The sequence below is a fragment of the Olea europaea genome, unplaced genomic scaffold (genome assembly GCF_002742605.1).
Source record: "Olea europaea var. sylvestris unplaced genomic scaffold, O_europaea_v1 scaffold2968, whole genome shotgun sequence".
NCBI lineage: Eukaryota > Viridiplantae > Streptophyta > Magnoliopsida > Lamiales > Oleaceae > Olea > Olea europaea.
In genome coordinates, this window is record NW_019248303.1 from 33,151 (window position 1) to 53,068 (window position 19,918).

Below are 19,918 nucleotides of genomic sequence, written 5' to 3' on the forward strand. Positions count from 1 at the left end.
ATTTTAGTTCCTTAGCATTGAAATATACTCTCCTATAAATATCACTCGTTTTCTCTAACTATATAGAGACCCACATAGAAAGAGGTTCTTGTTCCTTAATTAACATAAATTATACCCATACATATGCTCTACAAATAGAAATTAAAATTCCTAATTCTACCATTCTCTTTGCAAAATAAAAATAATTTTCTTCATCTCCCCCAATCAAAGAAAATGGTTCAGTCCACTGTATTTATAAATCACATGTATTAAAATGGAAATCATATAATATCTATTAAAATGAAGTTTTAAAACTATCATCCAATTGGACCGTGTATCCAATTTAATTCATGTTATTGGAAGAGTAAACATTAACATTTTCATTGGACCATATTTTATTGGAACAACAAACATCCCAATTACATTTCCTTCTTCACGCAAACAACAGCTGTCCGCAATTCTTCACCAGAAAATATGCAAGACTAAATACAGCCATCAACCATGAACCCGTCCAGCTCTTCACAAGAAAATATGCAAACACAAAACTCCCTTGTAAGACCATCTATTCGTGGGCAAAATTTTGATGATAAGCCATTATGGAATCATGTAAAAATTCTGGGTACAGCAGAAGGTGGAGGAGGAAATCGCACTTGGAGTTGCAACTACTGTAGCAAGAAAGTGACTGGATCATATTCTAAAGTGAAGGCTCATTTGCTAAAACTTTCCAATCATGGGGTTCAACCTTTTAAGGTCGTAACTGATGTCATACTATGCGAGATCACGAGCAAGCTGAATGGAAAAAATCACAACATGAGTATAATGAAAGAAAAAAGGCAGAATATTTCTCTACCTGATGGTTCAGATTTATCATAGAAAAATGAAAAAATGAAGGATATGGACCTTTGGAAAAGTCATTCAACATAGCACAAAGGGACGTAGCTGATAAAGAGGCTGCCCATATGTTTTATGCAAGTGCTTTACCATTTAATTTTGCAAAATCTCCCTACTTTAGATAGTATTCCCAAACCTTGGCTGATAGCAATTTGGCAGGTTACACTCCTCCTTCATATAACAGGCTGCGTACTACATTACTTGCCCAAGAAAAGGAGCATATTAACAGGAAACTTCAACCCATAAGAGACTATTGGAGGAAAAAAGAAGCATCGATCGTGTCCGATGGATGGTCAGATAAGCAAAAAAGACCTCTTATAAATATTATGGCTGCTTCTGCTGGAGGAGCAATGTTTATTCAAGCAGTTGATGCTACTGGAAATATAAAAGATTGTGATTATGTTGCAACGTTGTTTATAAATGCAATCAAGGAAATTGGAGAAGAAAATGTCGTTCAAATCGTCACAGATAATGCAAGCAATTGCAAAGTTGCTGGATTAAGCATTGAGTCTAGGTATCCTCATATCTTTTGGACTCCTTGTGTGGTACATAGTTTGAATTTGGCTTTAAAAAGTATTTGTGATCCTTCTAAAAAATCACCTCAATATGCAAATTGTAAATGGATTGCTGATTTAGTGAGTGACGTACAAACTATTCGGAATTTTATTGTTAATCATGGTATGGCACTAGCAGTATACACTAAATACTCTAAGTTGAGTTTGTTGAGTGGCTGACACAAGATTTGCATCAAGTATTGTAATGACTAAACGCTTGAGAGAAGTTAGGAGAGAAGTTAGGTCGGCATTAGAAAAAATGGTGATGGATTCAGATTGGAAAGTTTATAAGGATGCAAACATTGACAGTAAAGCATAAGAAGTGAAAAAATGCATTGTGACTGATTCTTGGTGGGATGATTTGGATTATTTGTTATCCTTTACTGAGCCTATTATTAATATGTTACAGTTGCTGATTCAGATTCTCCTGTTTTGAATTCAATATATGATATGTGGGACACGATGATTGAAAATGTGAGAAAAATAATATTTTAGCATGAAGGGATAGATATGGTTGGTGGTAATTCAACCTTTTTTGATACTATTCACCAAATTTTGGAGAGTAGATGGAACAAGAGCAATACTCCCTTACATTGTATGGCACATTCTTTAGTTAGTAAATATTATTGTGAAGCTTGGTTGAAAGATGGAACTAATGGAATGCCAAGAATTGCACCATATGAGGATCAAGAAGTTTCGATGAATAGAAGCAAATGCTTCAAGAGGTTGTTTCCAAATTCGAATGACTTGAAGAAAATATACATTGAATGTGGAGCATTTTCTAGTGGGTCGAATTATTTCAATCAGCCACATGTAATTGAAGCAAGAATGTTTGAAGAATCAATTTCTTGGTGGGCTAATCATGGTGCCTCTACACCTTTGTTACAATCTTTAGCCTTTAAATTGCTTTCACAACCGGCATCTTCATCTTGTTGTGAGAGAAATTGGAGTACCTATTCGTTCATTCAAAGTATCAAGAGAAACAAATTGACAACAAGCAGGACTGAAGACCTTGTCTTTTTCCATTGCAATCTTCGTCTAATGTCACGAAATGAAGAGGCATACAAAGAAGGACCGACAAAATATTAAGATCTATGTATGTTTCCTATAAGCTTAACATTTTTATTTCTTCTTTAAAGAAATGTTTTGGATTAATTGTTTTGCATTAACCGTTTATGCTTTTCTCGTTTTGTAGGTGGAGATAACACTCTTTTGGATGGACAAACAACCATTGAACTAGCAGAGCTTTCCCTTGATGAGCCACAACTAGAGACATTTATTCTTGATTCTAGAATTGGAAGCACCAAACCGAAAGCAAAGGATTGAGAATTTCTGAATTTGAGAGGAATAATTCTTGAATTGAAAAGATACAAAGGCTAAGGAGAGGCGGTTTGGTTGTGTATGTAGACTCCAAAGCCCAAAGGACGTTAGGTCCCATTAGTCCAAGACTCCAGCCCAAAGGTCCCAAACCCTTTTTTCATTTTGGAATTAATGTGGATTTTGAGGCCCTGGGCCCAAGCCAAAAATTGGAGGCCCTAGGCGGTTGCCTAGGTGGCTTGGCCCAAGGGCCAGCCCTGAGTGACATTGTATTTGAGACTAGTGTTTCTGTGGAATTGGAGAACTCCAATTGCAATAAAAGCCCTTCTGATTTTAAGTTTGGGGAATTTAGTTATCCTAACACAAGGATAAATAGAGATTACACTGCTCGAGTTCTAATACCATTGGAGCATTTTAAATTACCTGTCGTTGATAGCTCTTTCCTTGTCAATGGTTCCCAAATGAATGGAACTACCAGTGGTCTAAGTCCAAGCTTCTCAGAAAGGAATTCTATGGCTGAACCCAATCCATCCATCAAGAATCTAATTTCCAGAATTAAGGTCAGGTGGCAATCCGGACGTAGCAGCTTAAGAGAATTAAATATCAAGGATGCGATACAGGCTGCCCTTCAAATTTCTGTGATGGATGTGCTGCTGCCTGATCCGCTAACCTTTGGCTTTAGGCTAGCTAAAAATTGTGTTGACAACACCAAGAAACTTGATATACCCAACTATTCTGATGTGCAAGACAATTATCCTTTATCCGGAGGTTCCATCAATGCATATGACATGATCCCTATGGAAGTATTAGTACGTAATAATACCAAGGAAATGATAAGAATAAGTCTTAGTATCACCTGCAGAGATGTAGCTGGTGAGAAGTGCGTTGAGGGTGAAAAGGCTACTGTCTTATGGGAAGGTATTCTTCGACATCAATTTCCTATAACCACTTGTTTCTATAAATATTGTTGACACATAAAAATTCAACCCAAATCGAACAGCCCAAGGAGTGAAGCCCAATTGGAGGATCCCCAAATCAGATAGCCCAAAGAACGAAGCCCAATCGAACAAATCAAGATGAAAGCCCAAATAAGGAGGCCCAAGAATGCGGAAACGCCATCGCCCAAGTTTGCAAGTCGCCCAGAATCTGAGCGAATGGATTGTTATACAGTCATCCAGAGCTGTTACTCTATTCTCGCCCAAACCTTCAAGTCGCCCAAAGTCTTAACAAACACAAAGCGTCGTGATTATCAAGAAGTGCAGTTATCAAAGCGGTTATTAAAGCAGCCCTATCACGTTCCACGATTCAAGGATTTCAATTGAAAGCGGTTGAACGATGAAGAGTAATGACAGCAGTTAAAAAAGACAATTTTTATGACAAATTGGCCATTATGAGGAAAGTGGGCAGTTATAGGACGATCAAGCGGTTTTAGGACGGTTGATCACAAAGAGATCGTCTGTGAAGTATAAAAGGGAGAAGAAAACATAGAGCAAAGTACCGAATCCAAAACTCTCGAACAGAGAACATGTAATTTTCATTTCCTTAGTTTTTAGACTTAAACACTTTTCTTTCAGTAACTCGTATGCTTGCGCCCCTTGGAGGCACGTTGTTTTTCATTCCCAATTGTAAATTCATCGCCAATAAAAGAACACCCCTTTTTGGGACTTTGTCTCAAGAGGTTTTGTCCTTTACACAATCGTCTGATCCTTTTTAATTGTTAGCGACTAACCCGCGCGAAAACAAATATATTTGTGTCTATTGTTTTTCAACAAGTAAATTTGTGGCTTACCGATTCAATCCATTTTCTTTCAAGTCATATTTTGGGAATAGGTTTAATTATTCACCAGATGCAGCTATTGCCATAAAAAATTAAATAGAATAAAGGATATATTAGTTTTATATACAGAAATTGCTTCGATTTTTGTATATAACATTCTTAATATTTGGTTAATGACTACCACGCATGTTGCTGGTATCTATTAGGCGTTTTGAGCGGCATTACCATTAAAGTTCCTCCCCTTCAAGAAATTAAGCATTCATTCTCTCTATACTTCCTGATACCTGGGAAATACACAGTGTTGGCTGCTGCCATAATTGATGATGCCAATGAAGTTCTTAGAGTTCGGGCTAGAACTAATTCATCTGATGAGCCAATCTTCCCTCGAGGGCCGCCATTCCATTTAGCCATAATTGATGATGCCAATGAAGTTCTTAGAGCTCGGGCTAGAACTAACTCATCTGACGAGCCAATCTTCTCTCGAGGGCCACCATTCCCGCGATTCATGGCAAGCCAAACATGATGTTACAAGAAGAATGCTATGGTTTCTTTGTCTATAAAAGAATGTTGGTAACGAACCAAGTGATAATTGTTAATATCATCATTTTTTTAATTGATCTTAATCATGAATCGAGTTGGAAGTATTTTGATTCTTTTATATAGTAGCCAAAAAACTGTTTAAAAGTAGCACATGGTATTTGCTATATAGTACGCCATTTATTTTGTTTTTAATGTTACTTTCATTGATCCTGTTCTTGAATTTTCTTTTCCAGTCTACAGGAATTCATGTATTTTATTGAATTTAGAACAAGTAGCATCAGCTCTATTTTCGTGCTTGCCCATATCAATTAATGTTAAAACAAAATAAACTTGGATGGTCTCCACATGTTAACGTGTAGTAATCATGAATCGAGTTGGAAGTATTTTGATTCTTTTATATAGTAGCCAAAAAACTGTTTAAAAGTAGCACATGGTATTTGCTATATAGTACGCCATTTATTTTGTTTTTAATGTTACTTTCATTGACCTGTTCTTGAATTTTCTTTTCCAGTCTACAGGAATTCATGTATTTTATTGAATTTAGAACAAGTAGCATCAGCTCTATTTTCGTGCTTGCCCATATCAATTAATGTTAAAACAAAATAAACTTGGATGGTCTCCACATGTTAACGTGTATAACACGTACGCATTATGTGACTAGCAGCTACATCTTATGGGCGACGCTTCAATTCAGAAATATAAAAAATAAGTATAACTCGAAAAAATATCAGAAATCCAGTTTACAATCTTTACTTCTCTATTATATTTTTCAATACGTTTGCTAAGTTTGTTGGTAGCTGCCTCAATAGGTTCTTGTATCCCTATTGGAGAATAAATTTTCAATCTGAAAATTTTCCAAAAAAATGTTAAAACTACCAATAATTCTGAAAACAGTGCGGAGTTATGTTAAGCTTTCACCAACCCATCATTTTACCTGTCTATTTCTCTGCTACATTGTAACATTATGTGACTAGCAGCTACCTCTTATGGGCGACGCTTCAATTCAGAAATATAAAAAATAAGTATAACTCGAAAAAATATCAGAAATCCAGTTTACAATCTTTACTTCTCTATTATATTGTTCAATACGTTTGCTAAGTTTGTTGGTAGCTGCCTCAATAGGTTCTTGTATCCCTATCGGAGAATAAATTTTCAATCTGAAAATTTTCCAAAAAAATGTTAAAACTTCCAATAATTCTGAAAACAGTGCGGAGTTATGTTAAGCTTTCACCAACCCATCATTTTACCTGTCTATTTCTCTGCTACATTGTACATTGTGCAATCAACTGAACTGGAAATATGCTCTGTTCGTTTCCATTAATTCTTAGCTTCCTCTAGAAAGAAAATGGGTATGACATTACACAAGAAACATGTTATTAATCATTTGAATATTACCCTTCTCTGTACCAGCCTGTCCAATGGGACATATCCTGCCCTACTTTCCTAGTACATCCTCACCGTTTTCAAATCTTTAAAGCGTTGGTCCCTTTCTATTTTCAAGTAACAACTCTGCAGACAAATGTTCAAATTCACGAGACTTGTTTAGTTATAGGAATTTACCCTGCTGCGGCTGTGCTGCACTTTCAATTTCTGTTATCTTCGGGCCCCAGTGACAGAAAAACTCATTCTTCGTGTTAACTGATCATACGATACTGATCTATGCAATCCCTTGGGGTCTTTTTCTTTCATAATATAATACAATCTACCTTATCAAACCAAAACTTTGTGAATCTATAGCCTCTATAGAGAGAGAGGTTATGATTCTACTGGGATTGACCATAATAAAGTTGGTTCTTTTTTGGTAAGATTCACCACAAGTCCCTGTCCAAGATATAGTGAAGTGTAGGGGACCTAATTGATATTTTTCCCAGTTTGTTGTGTAGGGTTCTATTCTGCTTTAAAGAAAGATAAGTGCTATTGTGGTCCAATAAAGAAGGCTTCTATCAGTGCCATTGTGGTCCATCAACAACCCAAATTAAATTCTCACAAGGGGGTGGGAGTGGGAGTGGGAGTGGGAGTGGGAGTGGGGGTGGGGGTTAAAGAAGAGCATAAGAATAATATTATTAGGTAGGAATGGCTATGAATGCTATTCAAGTTTCAACACCATCTTATCCTTTCCGTGGTTTCTAAATTTCCACGTATACAATTGCCAATGATTCTCAGGTTGAAAGTTGACGAGGAAACTTTTGAGTAATGTTATTTATTACCACTAATTTTTAACACTAGTTTAGATGACGGCATTAATTACAAGTGCAATTAAATACAATAAATTATGTTCCATTTAATATGACCCATAAAATGTAGAAATTTAAATTGATGTTCAATATTACCGGCGATAGAGAGTATTATTCTAAAACTAATAGTGGTCATTTGTTGGCATATTGTCATGTTGAATTCTATTTCTCCCCCACCGTGTTGGACAATATCTATTTTTGCTAGCAGAAGTTGGCTTGGTGATGCATAGTTAGAAAAAAGAAAAGTTTTGTGACTAAAATGAAACTTCAGCTATTTTTTACCCAAAAATTCCTCATTTGTAAATTCTTTTGTTGATGTTCGAATATTAGAGTTTGAACTCGAACTTGATGCATGATTCTTGTAATCAAATATATATCACATTTGATAGATTATTTGATGCTCTAAATAATTCAAATATGTTCATATATAAGTCTTGTTAAATCGACTAATCTAGATGCAATTAATTATTTGACTTGGAAAAAGAATATATATCAAAAAGTATATGTCGAATAAGTACAAATTAAAGTACTAAGGTAGAGAAAAAATGTTAAAAAGTATGGTGGTTGTGGATAAGATGATAATGTTCTTTGTGGGACATTACAAAGTCACGCGTGAAATTAGACAATTGGGAATTGATACATTGAAACATCAAACAATAATTTAAAGTTAGGTTAATGAACATTAAAAAAGTTTGTGATTGAAACTGTTTGTCTGTTTCTCCAAACTGTTAGTAAAGGTATTGAAAAAGCCATGCATTGCCAGGTCTTGTTTGGACCCATTGAATTAGGCATTATCTTCAATTTAATTGAATTGCACAAAGTTCCGAGTATATAAAGTTTTTGTATCCACAGTTCGTCCATCTATGGACTCAATGCCATTGCCCATCAACTCAATGCTTCAAGAGCCAAATTCAACTTATCTACAACACATCGACAAAACTTCTCCGTACGAGATTTCTTAACTAGACTAAAATATAACGCTTTACATTTAGTACTTCATAATAGAATTAAGCCAAGAATTCCTTAAAATCAGTGTACTTAAGATCGGAGAGTTAGAAGAAAAGGGATGAAATTCTTCATTCCTTGTTCTTTTATATTTGGAACCTCTTAAACTACAAGAATCTTTAATTAAAATGATATTCGAATTTAGCCCCTTTTGAGAGAGGGTTTGAGAAGATTTGCATTTTTAGAGCATAATACGATGGAAATTGTAAGCTACATTAGGGAAGGGATTATTATTTATACTCGGCCATTATGGTATAATCGATCGGGGGCCTGGATATGATGGTTTATCCTACTGCGGATGTTAGCAATTGGTGTCCACTTATCTCCAACTTTTGAATTTAGCTTGTACAAAACTATGATTGCGTCTACTTTTTTCAATAGGGGAGTTCAATCTATGAAGCACCACAAATAGATGATTATCTCATAAGGAACAATACTATTATTGCTACAAGTATGTGTTGAAGAAAATAATAAGAAATACACTTTGATATATTCCTTCAACTAATGATGTCAAACTAGTGTTTTAAAAATCAAACCGACCTAGCCGGTTTAACCGGAGAAATTGGGACCAAAATTGGTGATTTATAGTCACGATGACACATTGATTTACTCACTTCAAAATAATATGAAGTTTTAACTCTTGACTAAGCACTTTTTGTCTCTCGTTAAATGAACTTTTTTTTTTCAAATTTATTCTCTATCACACATTCTCACAAATAAAATATTTGCACGTAAACTCAAAATTTTCTTCAACTTTTTAATTACCTATTTTCCAAAAAAATACTATTTAAAAAAAAGTTTCTTTCTAATGAAAAACAAAGGCTAAATTTCGCCTAATTAATTTTTATCAAATCTTTTCACATTCTAAACCGAAGGGGTTTAACCTAAAACAACATATTAGTCAATGTCAAATCTAAGATAAGACGTTTTGCTTACGTAACGCTTGTGTAAGCCTTTTTCACCAAAATTATCATATTGAAGTTGAACTTAGCATGACATTCAAAAACCGGCCTCAAAATCAACCATCATATTCAAAAACTAATTGGGTAATTGGAATTCTTAAGATTTTTAAAACATTTTTTATTTTTCTTAGGTAAACAATATAACAATTAACAATGTTTTGAAAATTGAATCGACGCGACTGATTCAACTAGAAAAATTGAAAATCGATTCGATCGATTATTTAAAATAAGTCAAGAACCAACTAATTTAAATAAATATTTTTAGTTCTTTATTTTTTTTAAAAAAAAATTATCATCTGTTCGACTATAATATGATATTGGTTAAACTCCTAACTCTTTACCTTTATATAGTAATTTTCAAAACATCGATACTTTGACACTGTATACAGTGGATAGAGTTCACTCTACGTAGTTATGTCATTGATTAATTCGCGTAATGACATAATTGTTAATGAATAAAGAAGAGTGACTAACCTCTTTAAATGTGTAGATAAAAGACGCACTAATCACTTCACTTTAATTAAACCCTTTATTATAATGTTGTTAAGTCAGTCCAAAATTCCAAATTAATTGAAGTATTTTATTGTAGGCTGGTGGAGAACGTATGGGCCATATTGTCTAAAGGAAGATTGACACGTGTTGAATGAAATTGGTTTGATCGTGACGTGCTCGTTGACCCCATGTTTGACAACAAAGGTAACGAATGCTCCACGAAACCTCAGACGAGGCCTTGCCCAAACTCCTATTATACGGGTCACTCTTGTGTTTGTTGACACGTGTCACTTAAATAATCACTTATTTGTTTGGATATTTTACAAAATATAAGAAAAATACTGGTCTTTGATCTTTCACTATTTGACGTGTTGATTTTTAAGTTATTGTTAAAAAAATAATTTAATTATGAATTGAGCTCCTTGTACATATAATGACTAATGAGGTGGTAGTATTAAATTGATTGGTTTGAAATTAATTTTTATCTAACATCCAATGAAATTGTATCAATTGATGATCCGTTAAATTTTCTAACAAAAATTATTGTACATGTAACATAATTGTTTGATCATTATCCTTTCAAAGAAGCAATTTGATACATAACTTTTTGTTATATTTTGGGTACCAGTCCAATTTAAGAAATAAAATTAAGCCCTTGCTTGTGTTGGGAATGGAGAGACAAGTATGACAAAATATAAAATATTGATCGCATAGATAAGAATAAGATTAAAGCAATGAGAGAGATTGATAGAGGAATCGAGTAATTTTATTAACTGACAATCAATAGAGGGAAAAATACAATTTTAACAATATATAAATCTGAAGAAGAGTCAAATATATATAGTGGCAATCCAAGCCATAGAAACAAAGTCGTGAAATAGAATGTCCAAAATTTTTCTTGTCTAGATTTCGAATAGAATTCCAAAAGCATTTCAAATATAATTTTTCTTACTTTGTACTTTAATTAAAACTTTCAATTATTTTCATCAAAGAATTCAAATTACACCCAAATTCTAACAATTTTGGGCTCTAATTTTTTTAAAAAAAATGCATATTTCTCTTTTTTTATTTCAATCACACATTTTTCAATAAAATAATATTCACGTAAATCCAAAATATTTTTATTTTTTAACCACATATTCTTAAAACGAAAAAAAAAAACTATTTCAAAACACTTTTTCTCCAAAATTTATTTTTAATGGAATCCTGACGAGGATTAACTTTAGATCTGTGAAAGCCACATAACAATTCAATAGAGATTTTGGACGGACTTTTGTCATCGAAGAGAACTGTATAAGATGTCGACACCAACTTGTTTCTTTAAGCAATATGCAAAATGTTAATCAATAATGCTATAGATATACTTGAAAGTTATCTTTATTAATCTTTCAAGTACATAAAGAAGTCGGACCCTATTTTGTGGGGATTAAAATTAGATTTTTAGTAAATTTTAATAAAAATTGATAAAATATATAATTGAAAAGTTATAAACTTCATGAGTATGTGGTTAAAATAAATTTTGACTTTAATTAAGATTAAAATTTGAATTTTAATCAGTGCCAACTACCAAGCAGGGGTTCGATCTCATTAGGTAGATGATTTTAAATCAAGTTTAAACGAAACAATGTAGAAGTGAATATAGAATTCATAGTTTGAAGTGTTAAAATATAGAGCATGTTTGGAACAACTTAAAATTCAATTAAAATCAATGTTTTGATCATTATTTTACTATTTCAGCCGTCATTTTTGAATCTTTCTTTTACAAATAAGATCCATTTTATCTCTAACGATCAAAAAATAAATTAACAAAATTCATACCAAATGATATTGGATATTGGAGGGGCAAAGGAAATAAACAAAAGAAAAGCACAAAAATGAGTGATGTGGAAAGGAAGAAGAAGCACGCGTGAAGAAAATAGAGGGTTTGTGACTTGTGAGTGCGACAAAAAAGGGCAACAGGGCATGACTTTTAGAATAGAAGACTCACACACATATATATATTATTTATTTATTTTCACAAAGACAAGTTTCATTTCATATGACTTGACAAACAATACGTGCTCAGTTTAAATTCACAGACAGGAGCTGTCCTTGCATATGTACCATTGTTTACGAGTCTTGTTCAATTAATCATGGTGGGGGCAATTTAATAGTCCATTCACATGAAGAAGCCTTTAATGTAATTTAAATGTACCGATACAATAATTGAATTTTTTGAAAAATGAGTAATAAAAAAAAAATTACGATTTACGTGTAATATTATTTTATTGAAAATTATGTTGTTAAAAATAGGAGAGAAAGACTAAGAGCCAGTTTGGAAGTAATTTTGAGAATTGATTTTTTAACCGTTAAGAGAAAAGTGGGGTCCACTTATGAGAGAAGAAGTCAAATATAATGGCTGGAATAGTGAAATAACGGTCAAAAAATCAATTTTTTGGATGAAAAAATCGAGTCCAAACAAACTCTAAATTTAGTAAGTGTTAAACGGGGGAAAAGATTATTTTGAAATTTGAAGAGCTTCCCTTTAAAAATAAAATAAGGGTTGTGCTGTATGTACACAATGGTATACAGAGCACCTTACACCCCCCTGACATGGAGTTGGACCCACATGTAATTAAATATTTATGGACTCCTTTCATGTAAGCAGGTGTAAGATTGTATATACACTATCAGGTGTACACACAGCTTTATCCAATGCTGTGTGTACAACTTATCGTGTACACATAGCCTTACACCCCCCTTATATGGAGGGGGTCTAAGCCTGTGTGTACACCATTGTATACACACAATACAACCCTTAAAAATAAGCTATATGGCCTCCGATAGAAAAAATAGTCGGGATTAGACTTCTTGTCTAAATATCAGAGATTGAAAAAAAATATTTGTTCAAAAGGGTCACCATTATAAAATAAAATAAAAAATTCTAATGAATTTAATCTATATAAAATGCTTATTTTATAAGGCTAGAATACTATTTATCTGGTTTTATTTTTTATGGTACAAATTTCTTAGTATCAGTTGAAGCATTTATTTTGCCTGACGCACATTATAATGCAGAACAGGCCAAGGCGTAATATAAATGGCAATCCAAAATTCCAGTACTAACAACAGCAAAAGCATCAAATTCTTTCGTTCCACAAGAAAAATTAATAATACGTGCAATAATAATTTTGTCCACGTGAGCTCTTCGACAAACCTCAAAGGACCCCAATCATATGCCAGCGTGGCTAACCAAAGCACAAGACGCGTTGGCACTTGCAGCACCATTCAACAACAAAATACTCATTGGAAGCCTCGTCTAAACAATGAAAATAAAGGCCCCGCTACAGTGACAGGGGAGATCTGAAATTCATTATTTTTTTGCTATTCAGATCAATGGTCAAGGTGTTAGGGCTTGTCACTTGGCCTTGGCCAAGTAGAATAATACTGAAAATTAAGGCCTTGCCTCGATTTCGGACATGTAGACGCCAATTTAAGTATGCATTCTAATGCGATCAAATCAACATGATCTTCCATGCAAATCCATGCGTATACATAAACAAATTATATACCAAGTGTCACGAAAACACAAAACTAAATCAAAACTTTTTAAATCTTTTCATTGAAGCAAAATTTGAATTTAAATTCATCGGGATGGAAATAAGGATGTCAAAGTGATTTTGAAGATATTAATTTACACCATCATTAAAAACGCTGTAAGGCAATTGTGTTGGTAAGACGAGCATTGTAATGACTCTCAAAAAGAAAAAAAATGAAGGAGATCAAGAGTGCAGAGTAAGGTCAGGAGATAACGTTCGATCTGCAAATGTAAGAGGAAATTACGAATAAGATGTATGAAATGGAGGAAAGGTAACTAATGTCTTATAACGTTAACAGAAGAATATTCTCTTAACAATTTTCTGTTATATGCACTAGCATTCTTATATTATCTACTCAGCCGGTTTGCCTACTTAGCAAACTATTATTAGAATTTGATTGATTGCACTATCGTCTATTTAGGTGAAACTCTCCAATTTTAAGTTAATTTACGGGCGAACTTTGATCTTTGCTAAGGTACGACAAACCAATAAAAGCAAAAACTATTTACTATAATTTGTTGCTCCGATGGTCAAAAATGCCTTGAGATATAATATTTAAAATCGCAGAGTAATCTAATGATTTTTCTAGGATCAACTTTCAGAGTGAGTTACTAAAAATTAATGAACAATACTACTTATACATAATGGAATTATATAATAGTTTACCTGTACACGAGGTGTCAAAAAATGTTTAGAATTTTTTATTTTTTTACTTTTAATTTGGTTGAAGAAATTCGGACTCAATCATCACATCATGTTATGTAAATTATTATGTAATATGTAACATGACTGATGATTAATTGTTGGAAATTAAAGCTTCTGGTGGCAATGGGTGACGGTGCACTGCCGTCCGCCTCACGGCACTGCTACACCCAATATAGAGGGTGTTTGTGAGATATTTTTTATGTAAAAATGTATTTTTGAATAGTAAATTGATAGGAAATATATGGTTGAAAAATAAGAAAATTTTTTTGATTTACGCGTAATTGTAATATTATTTTAATAAAAAACATGTGGTTGAAAAAAAGAAAAAAAAATAAATTTTGAAAAAAATGAATACCAAACGAGGCGTTAGTATAGCGCAACGAATTTTTGCACGCAAACATTATTAGGTGGAGGACCACATTTTACCCTGTAGTAAGGTGCACCTCAGTTACCCTTTGTAGAAAGAAAAATATGGACCCAAATTACCAAGATAAGTGGGACCACACGCCTTTTATTGAGCCCGTCCGGACGGACCACTTGATGTCCCCACATAGCTCTAATTGATACACGTCATGAACGCCTATTGGTGGATTCCTCTCGCGTAATTGCTTGGTCCCCTCTTTTGCCGAGTTGCCACGTGTTCCTTTCCTCCTTGAGTGGCGGAGTGTGCGGGTTGACACAATTTATGATTTTTGTTTTTTTCTCTCGACAGCTTTTTTAAGCCCACAATCATTATTTGAAAGGCATAAAGACTTTGAACAAATTTGATGCCGTCAAGTTCTCTATGCTTTTTCTTTTTAATTATTAAATAATTTTTAGATTGACTAAAACTTTAAAATAATATTAAAATTAAAAAAATACTTCTTTACATAAGTGGAAGCTGGACCTCCATGATTCGCTATACTTTACGTTTTTTGGAACACTGTTATTTAGTATTTATTTGACTTACAGTTGTCATAAAATATTTTCAAAATGTATTTTTCTTTTTTTATTTTCAATAACACATTTTTTAATAAGATAATATTACACGTAAATTTAAATCTTTTCTTTATTTTTAATCACGTATTCTCCATCAAAATATATTTTTGACAGAAAAATGGGAATGTAATTTGCATCATACAGGAAATAATGCACAAAATCCATACAAGTGCTGCCTGTATGCATTTTCTGTCACGTTTGAATCCAAAACAAATGAAAATTATCAAATGTTTCTATCAAAATTTGGTGAAATTTCTCTTTACGTGTAGCACTGCTCATGTAATTTTATTTCTTTTGATTGATGGGTGGAAAAAACTGATACTATTTGTCTTTTGCTATAGAAGTCAAAAAAATTTATTTTAACACGGCAGTTACTTGCTGGCATTTTTTTTCAATCAATCATTGTCTTATCAAATTGTCAAATCAAACAATTGAATAACTTAGGCCTTGCTTCAGTCCCATTTTTTCTTCAAAATGTTACTTCAATCACATATTTTTCAATAAATTAATATTACACACAAATTTAAAATTTTTCTTTATTTTTTAACCATACATTCTTTATCACAACACTATTCCAAAATGTATTCTTTTAAATAAAAATGGGTGGAATATAGTATTTTAAAAAAAAACGGTTAAAAAAGAAAGAAAATTTTTCAATTTACATGTAATATTAATTTATGAAAGATTGTGTGATTGAAAATAGGAGATAGAAATATAAAATGTAATTTAATAGAGGCAAATAGTAATATAAGTTCATCTTGATAATTAAGCCACCGTTTGAGCCCCATTCTTTTCATAAGAATGATTTTTTGAATATTGTATTGATGAAAAATGTGTGGTTAAAGAATAAGAAAAAAATTTGAATTTATGTGTAATATTGTTTCTATTGAAAATGTGTGATTGAAATGATGTCAAAATACTGCTTAAAAATATATTTTTTTCAAAGAAAGGGCTCAAACAGGGGCTAAATTCCTTGTTCCGATTAGATGACCTAGTCAACACAAAATTAATTAGAGAGAATTATGCATTTAAATCACATATTATGTTTTGAAAATTCGATTGAAATTTTAGAACTTAAGGTTTTATTGAAAAAGTCAGTAATAATTTAATTAATTAGTAGTAGAAACGTTGTAATAAAAAAAATTGACGTATGGCAGTTGGGAGTTGGTCTCTCACGTGACACGCACGCATATAGCCAACCAAAATTAGTCCACGCCCAAAGCTAAAAGTGCCTTTCTAGCTTATGATATGATTCCACCCCTCCCTTCCGAATCAACAAGTTGGGAATTATAAATAAATAATTGTAGAAACCCAGCTAAACTGACTCGAGCGTGTAATAAGTTGAATTTCGAAATCATTATATATATTTACACCATATTCTTTATATAATTAGACTACATTTTAATTCAATAAAATGTTAATAATTTACACACATTATCACACTTATGTTTTAAACTTTTTTTAATGTATTCTTACTTTTAAAGTAACATAAACTATTTCTGATTATGATTTCTCTTCAAAATTTGCTTTAAAATAAAGCAAAAAGACTCAATTACTCATTATATTTTTAAATAACCAAAAAAAAAAAGAATAATAATAATGCACAAATGCGATTAAATAATTAACTCGCATTTTTCAAACATGCTAATGATATTTTGGACGAAAAGCGATTAGATTCGTAAAAGGATGTGATAAGATTGAAAATTAACTGTATTGCTAGCGAACCACTTGTCACTACAAAGAAAGCGATATTTATAGAGATAAACATTACTTGATTACAAGCTAATGATATTTAGAAAGGGAACGATAAAGTCAACACCTATAGTTGTACGATTTAACCAAATATAATTTGATCATAGGTTGATCGGAAGAAGGAAATAAACAATTCTAGATCATGATAATGTAAATACCAAATCAATTCTGGACAGAAAAACAACCGCAAAAGAGAAGGAAACAAAATTGCAAGCCAAATGAGCTATATAAAAAACCACTTGTTAGACAACAGAAATGTGTCGTAGAGTGTACATAGTTAGTTTGAGTGTGCCCACGTAAAATTTCACCAATCTTTTACTTCTATTTAAATAAAAAAAAAAAACACACACACACACACACACAATTGAAAAAGCTGTTTTCCTCCAAGCAAGTAAACGGGAAACCACTCTTCCTATTCCCCGTTTTCACCTTCCTCTTTCACCCCTTCTAACACCCCACGCGCAATATATACATACGCATACGTGTAGAGTAGAGATATAGTAATACGCTCAAGTTTCTCTCTCTTGTTTCCTTTGTATATAAGCACCTCCCACTCGCACCAGAGTGAGAGAGCAGGTGGCTACTTCACAATTTTCTCTCTCATCATCCTGTCGTTGACGTTCATTTTTCACGCACAAAAATCGCATATCTATATATATGTAACTTCTCTATATTATAATTTGGAGATATATGTCATGTAATAATCTGCGTCGTCATATTGAATTACATATAATACAGATATATATTTTTTGTGGGCTAGGATATTAATGGCGTTTCCAAATCATTTGTCACAAGAAATGGCTTTACAGCATTATTCAGACCAACATATAACGCAGAATTCATCGGTGCTAAGGAATATACTCCCCGAGCAGCTGGGAGATCATTCTCCGACGGAAGAAAAGCCGCCGGAGCACAACCACCCACGCCCACCGCCTACTTGGCTAAACAGGGCAATTCTCCGGCAGCAGGGTCAGTTCTCGTCCTCTGGAGAAGGAAATTTTCTCAACCTGCAAACTAACTCAGACTCCCCGTCGGCCGCTGCAGTGGCGTTGCAGGTGCCAAACAATCAGTGGCTTTCGCGGTCGATTTTGCAGCGGAATATCAGTGATGTGAGGGATGATATTCAGGTGTCCAATGCTTCGATGATCGCTGCCGCAATTTCTCATGAATCCGCCGATGTAAACAATAACAACAACCATAGCGCGAATGATAACAATGACCTAACGGAGAGTGGAGGTGGCGCCGCAGGTGACAGAGCGGTGAATTGGCATAATGCGAGGTACAAAGCAGAAATCTTATCGCACCCATTATACGAGCAGTTGTTATCGGCACATGTGGCATGCTTGCGCATCGCCACACCGGTGGATCAGCTACCAAGGATTGATGCGCAGCTCGCACAGTCACAGCAAATTGTGGCTAAATACTCCTCCCTTGGACATGGAAATCTTGGTGTTGATAAAGAGCTTGATCAGTTTATGGTAAATTTTATTTCCCTTCTTTTACAATTATTTTTATTATATCTAGTTGAACTTTTTAAATTTATTCAATTCATTCATGAGAATTAAGACTCCAATAAGGGAGAGAATTTTGTGGGTTTCGATTCTTTTGTGAGATAAACTATGAAGGATTTGATGGTATGGTTCAGAGTTTTGTTTCTTTGTCTTGCTTCAATTTTTTTTTATCTGGTTCATGAATTTATTGTACCTCAGACCTCTGAGCGTATTCTATAATTTCAAATAAAAAACTCTTTGTCTTAAACTTCGGCCTTGTAAAAGATATATAAGGAAATAACGTATTTTCTTATTCACAAGGGCATAATTCTCGATATGGGGTGTTAACTGAAGTCGATTGTGTTCCAATGTGAATAAGAAATAAGTATGAACATCTCAAATCTTGTCATTGTTATTATATTGTGATTGTTAAAGGTGGGGTGCTTCTCCATAAAAGATAACAAATTTCTAGTTAAATGGGGATTATTCTAATGATCAGCAACTACTGAATGAATCAATGAAAGTTCTTATGTAGTTTCCCACAAGAAAACATTTTCCAACTCCCACGACGTGAAGAGTGACTTAGACAGAATCTGGTAGAGAGACCATTGTAGTGGACTTTGAACTTGCTCATAAGAATTTTCTAGAGAAAATGGAGTTCATGCATGGTTGATCCTTCCAGACTATGATGCACGCGTGTCCGACACGATACGTGTCGAATACGCCGACACATGATTTTTCAAAAAAGTACGGACACGTCACCAACACATTGATTCAAATCTTTAAAGATCTTCATTTATGTAGTAGAAATTTAGTATTACACTTTTTTTTTTTTTGTGAAAATATTTTAAATATGAGTACCTATTTGTTATTTAGTAATAAGTTTGAGTTAAAAATATATAATATTTTTGATAAATAGTAGAAAATGTTTATGGTAGAGTCTCCGAGGATGTCGGCATCGACACGTATCAGACACGAACATGCTATGCTAATGAGACATAGTCACATCTTCGCAGTTACCAGTCATCTCAATTGATAGTGTAATTTGGTAATTTTGCTCCAGGCACATGTTGAGATGCATAGTTTTTCTAGAAAAGTGAAGGTGCAAAAATGTTTTATCTTAGGAAGTTGACTTCGTAAAGATGTTTCTGTTGTGTCCTTCAGGTTTCTGCTTTTGTTCCTATAGAAGTTGATGATTCAGTTTTTAGTTTACTCAATATACTATAATTTCTGTGTTTCTTAAATGGTTCCGTTTGTAGAGAGTTTGTATCTAGAGATGGTAAGATTTTAGTTTCCATAAACTGCTCCATTCACGGGGAAACCAGGCAGTTGGGCTCTCGAGAGATCATTTACAATCAAAATTGGATTTACTTGCCTGCTTTGCCATTGCAGCAGATGCCCTGATAAACTGAAGTGAACTATGTAGAACTTGAAAGGGACAATACTAAGCCATCTAATTCTGGCTATAGTTGTGTGGACTCTGGGTTTGAATTTTCTGTAATTTTATACTTTCATCTGGCAGAATACTGTTTCTTGATAAACTACGTGATATTATGGCAGGGTAAACTAAGGAATATGCACAATTTTCTGTGGAGTTTATTATTGTTTACACTTTGTAGGTGCAAAGAAAAGACTTTTATGCATGTCTAGATGTGCACAACACC

At 33.4% G+C, this 19,918-nt stretch overlaps 1 protein-coding gene and 1 pseudogene across 2 annotated transcripts in view; both read left to right on the forward strand.

The window, feature by feature from the left end:
• The window catches only part of LOC111384665, a 10,363-nt pseudogene extending 6,636 nt beyond the window's left edge, over positions 1-3,727 (forward strand).
• Positions 3,728-17,183: 13,456 nt separating this feature from the next.
• Positions 17,184-19,918, forward strand: part of LOC111384663 (homeobox protein knotted-1-like 3) — a 20,877-nt gene continuing 18,142 nt past the window's right edge. Inside the window, exons 1-2 of one of the 2 annotated variants that reach the window (XM_023008979.1) lie at positions 17,184-17,423; positions 17,525-18,242. In XM_023008979.1, the coding sequence (XP_022864747.1) occupies positions 17,422-17,423; positions 17,525-18,242 (720 nt within the window). In that variant the 5' untranslated portion in view covers positions 17,184-17,421. The remainder of the gene's footprint in view (positions 17,424-17,524; positions 18,243-19,918) is intronic. The other variant, XM_023008980.1, reaches the window with a different exon arrangement.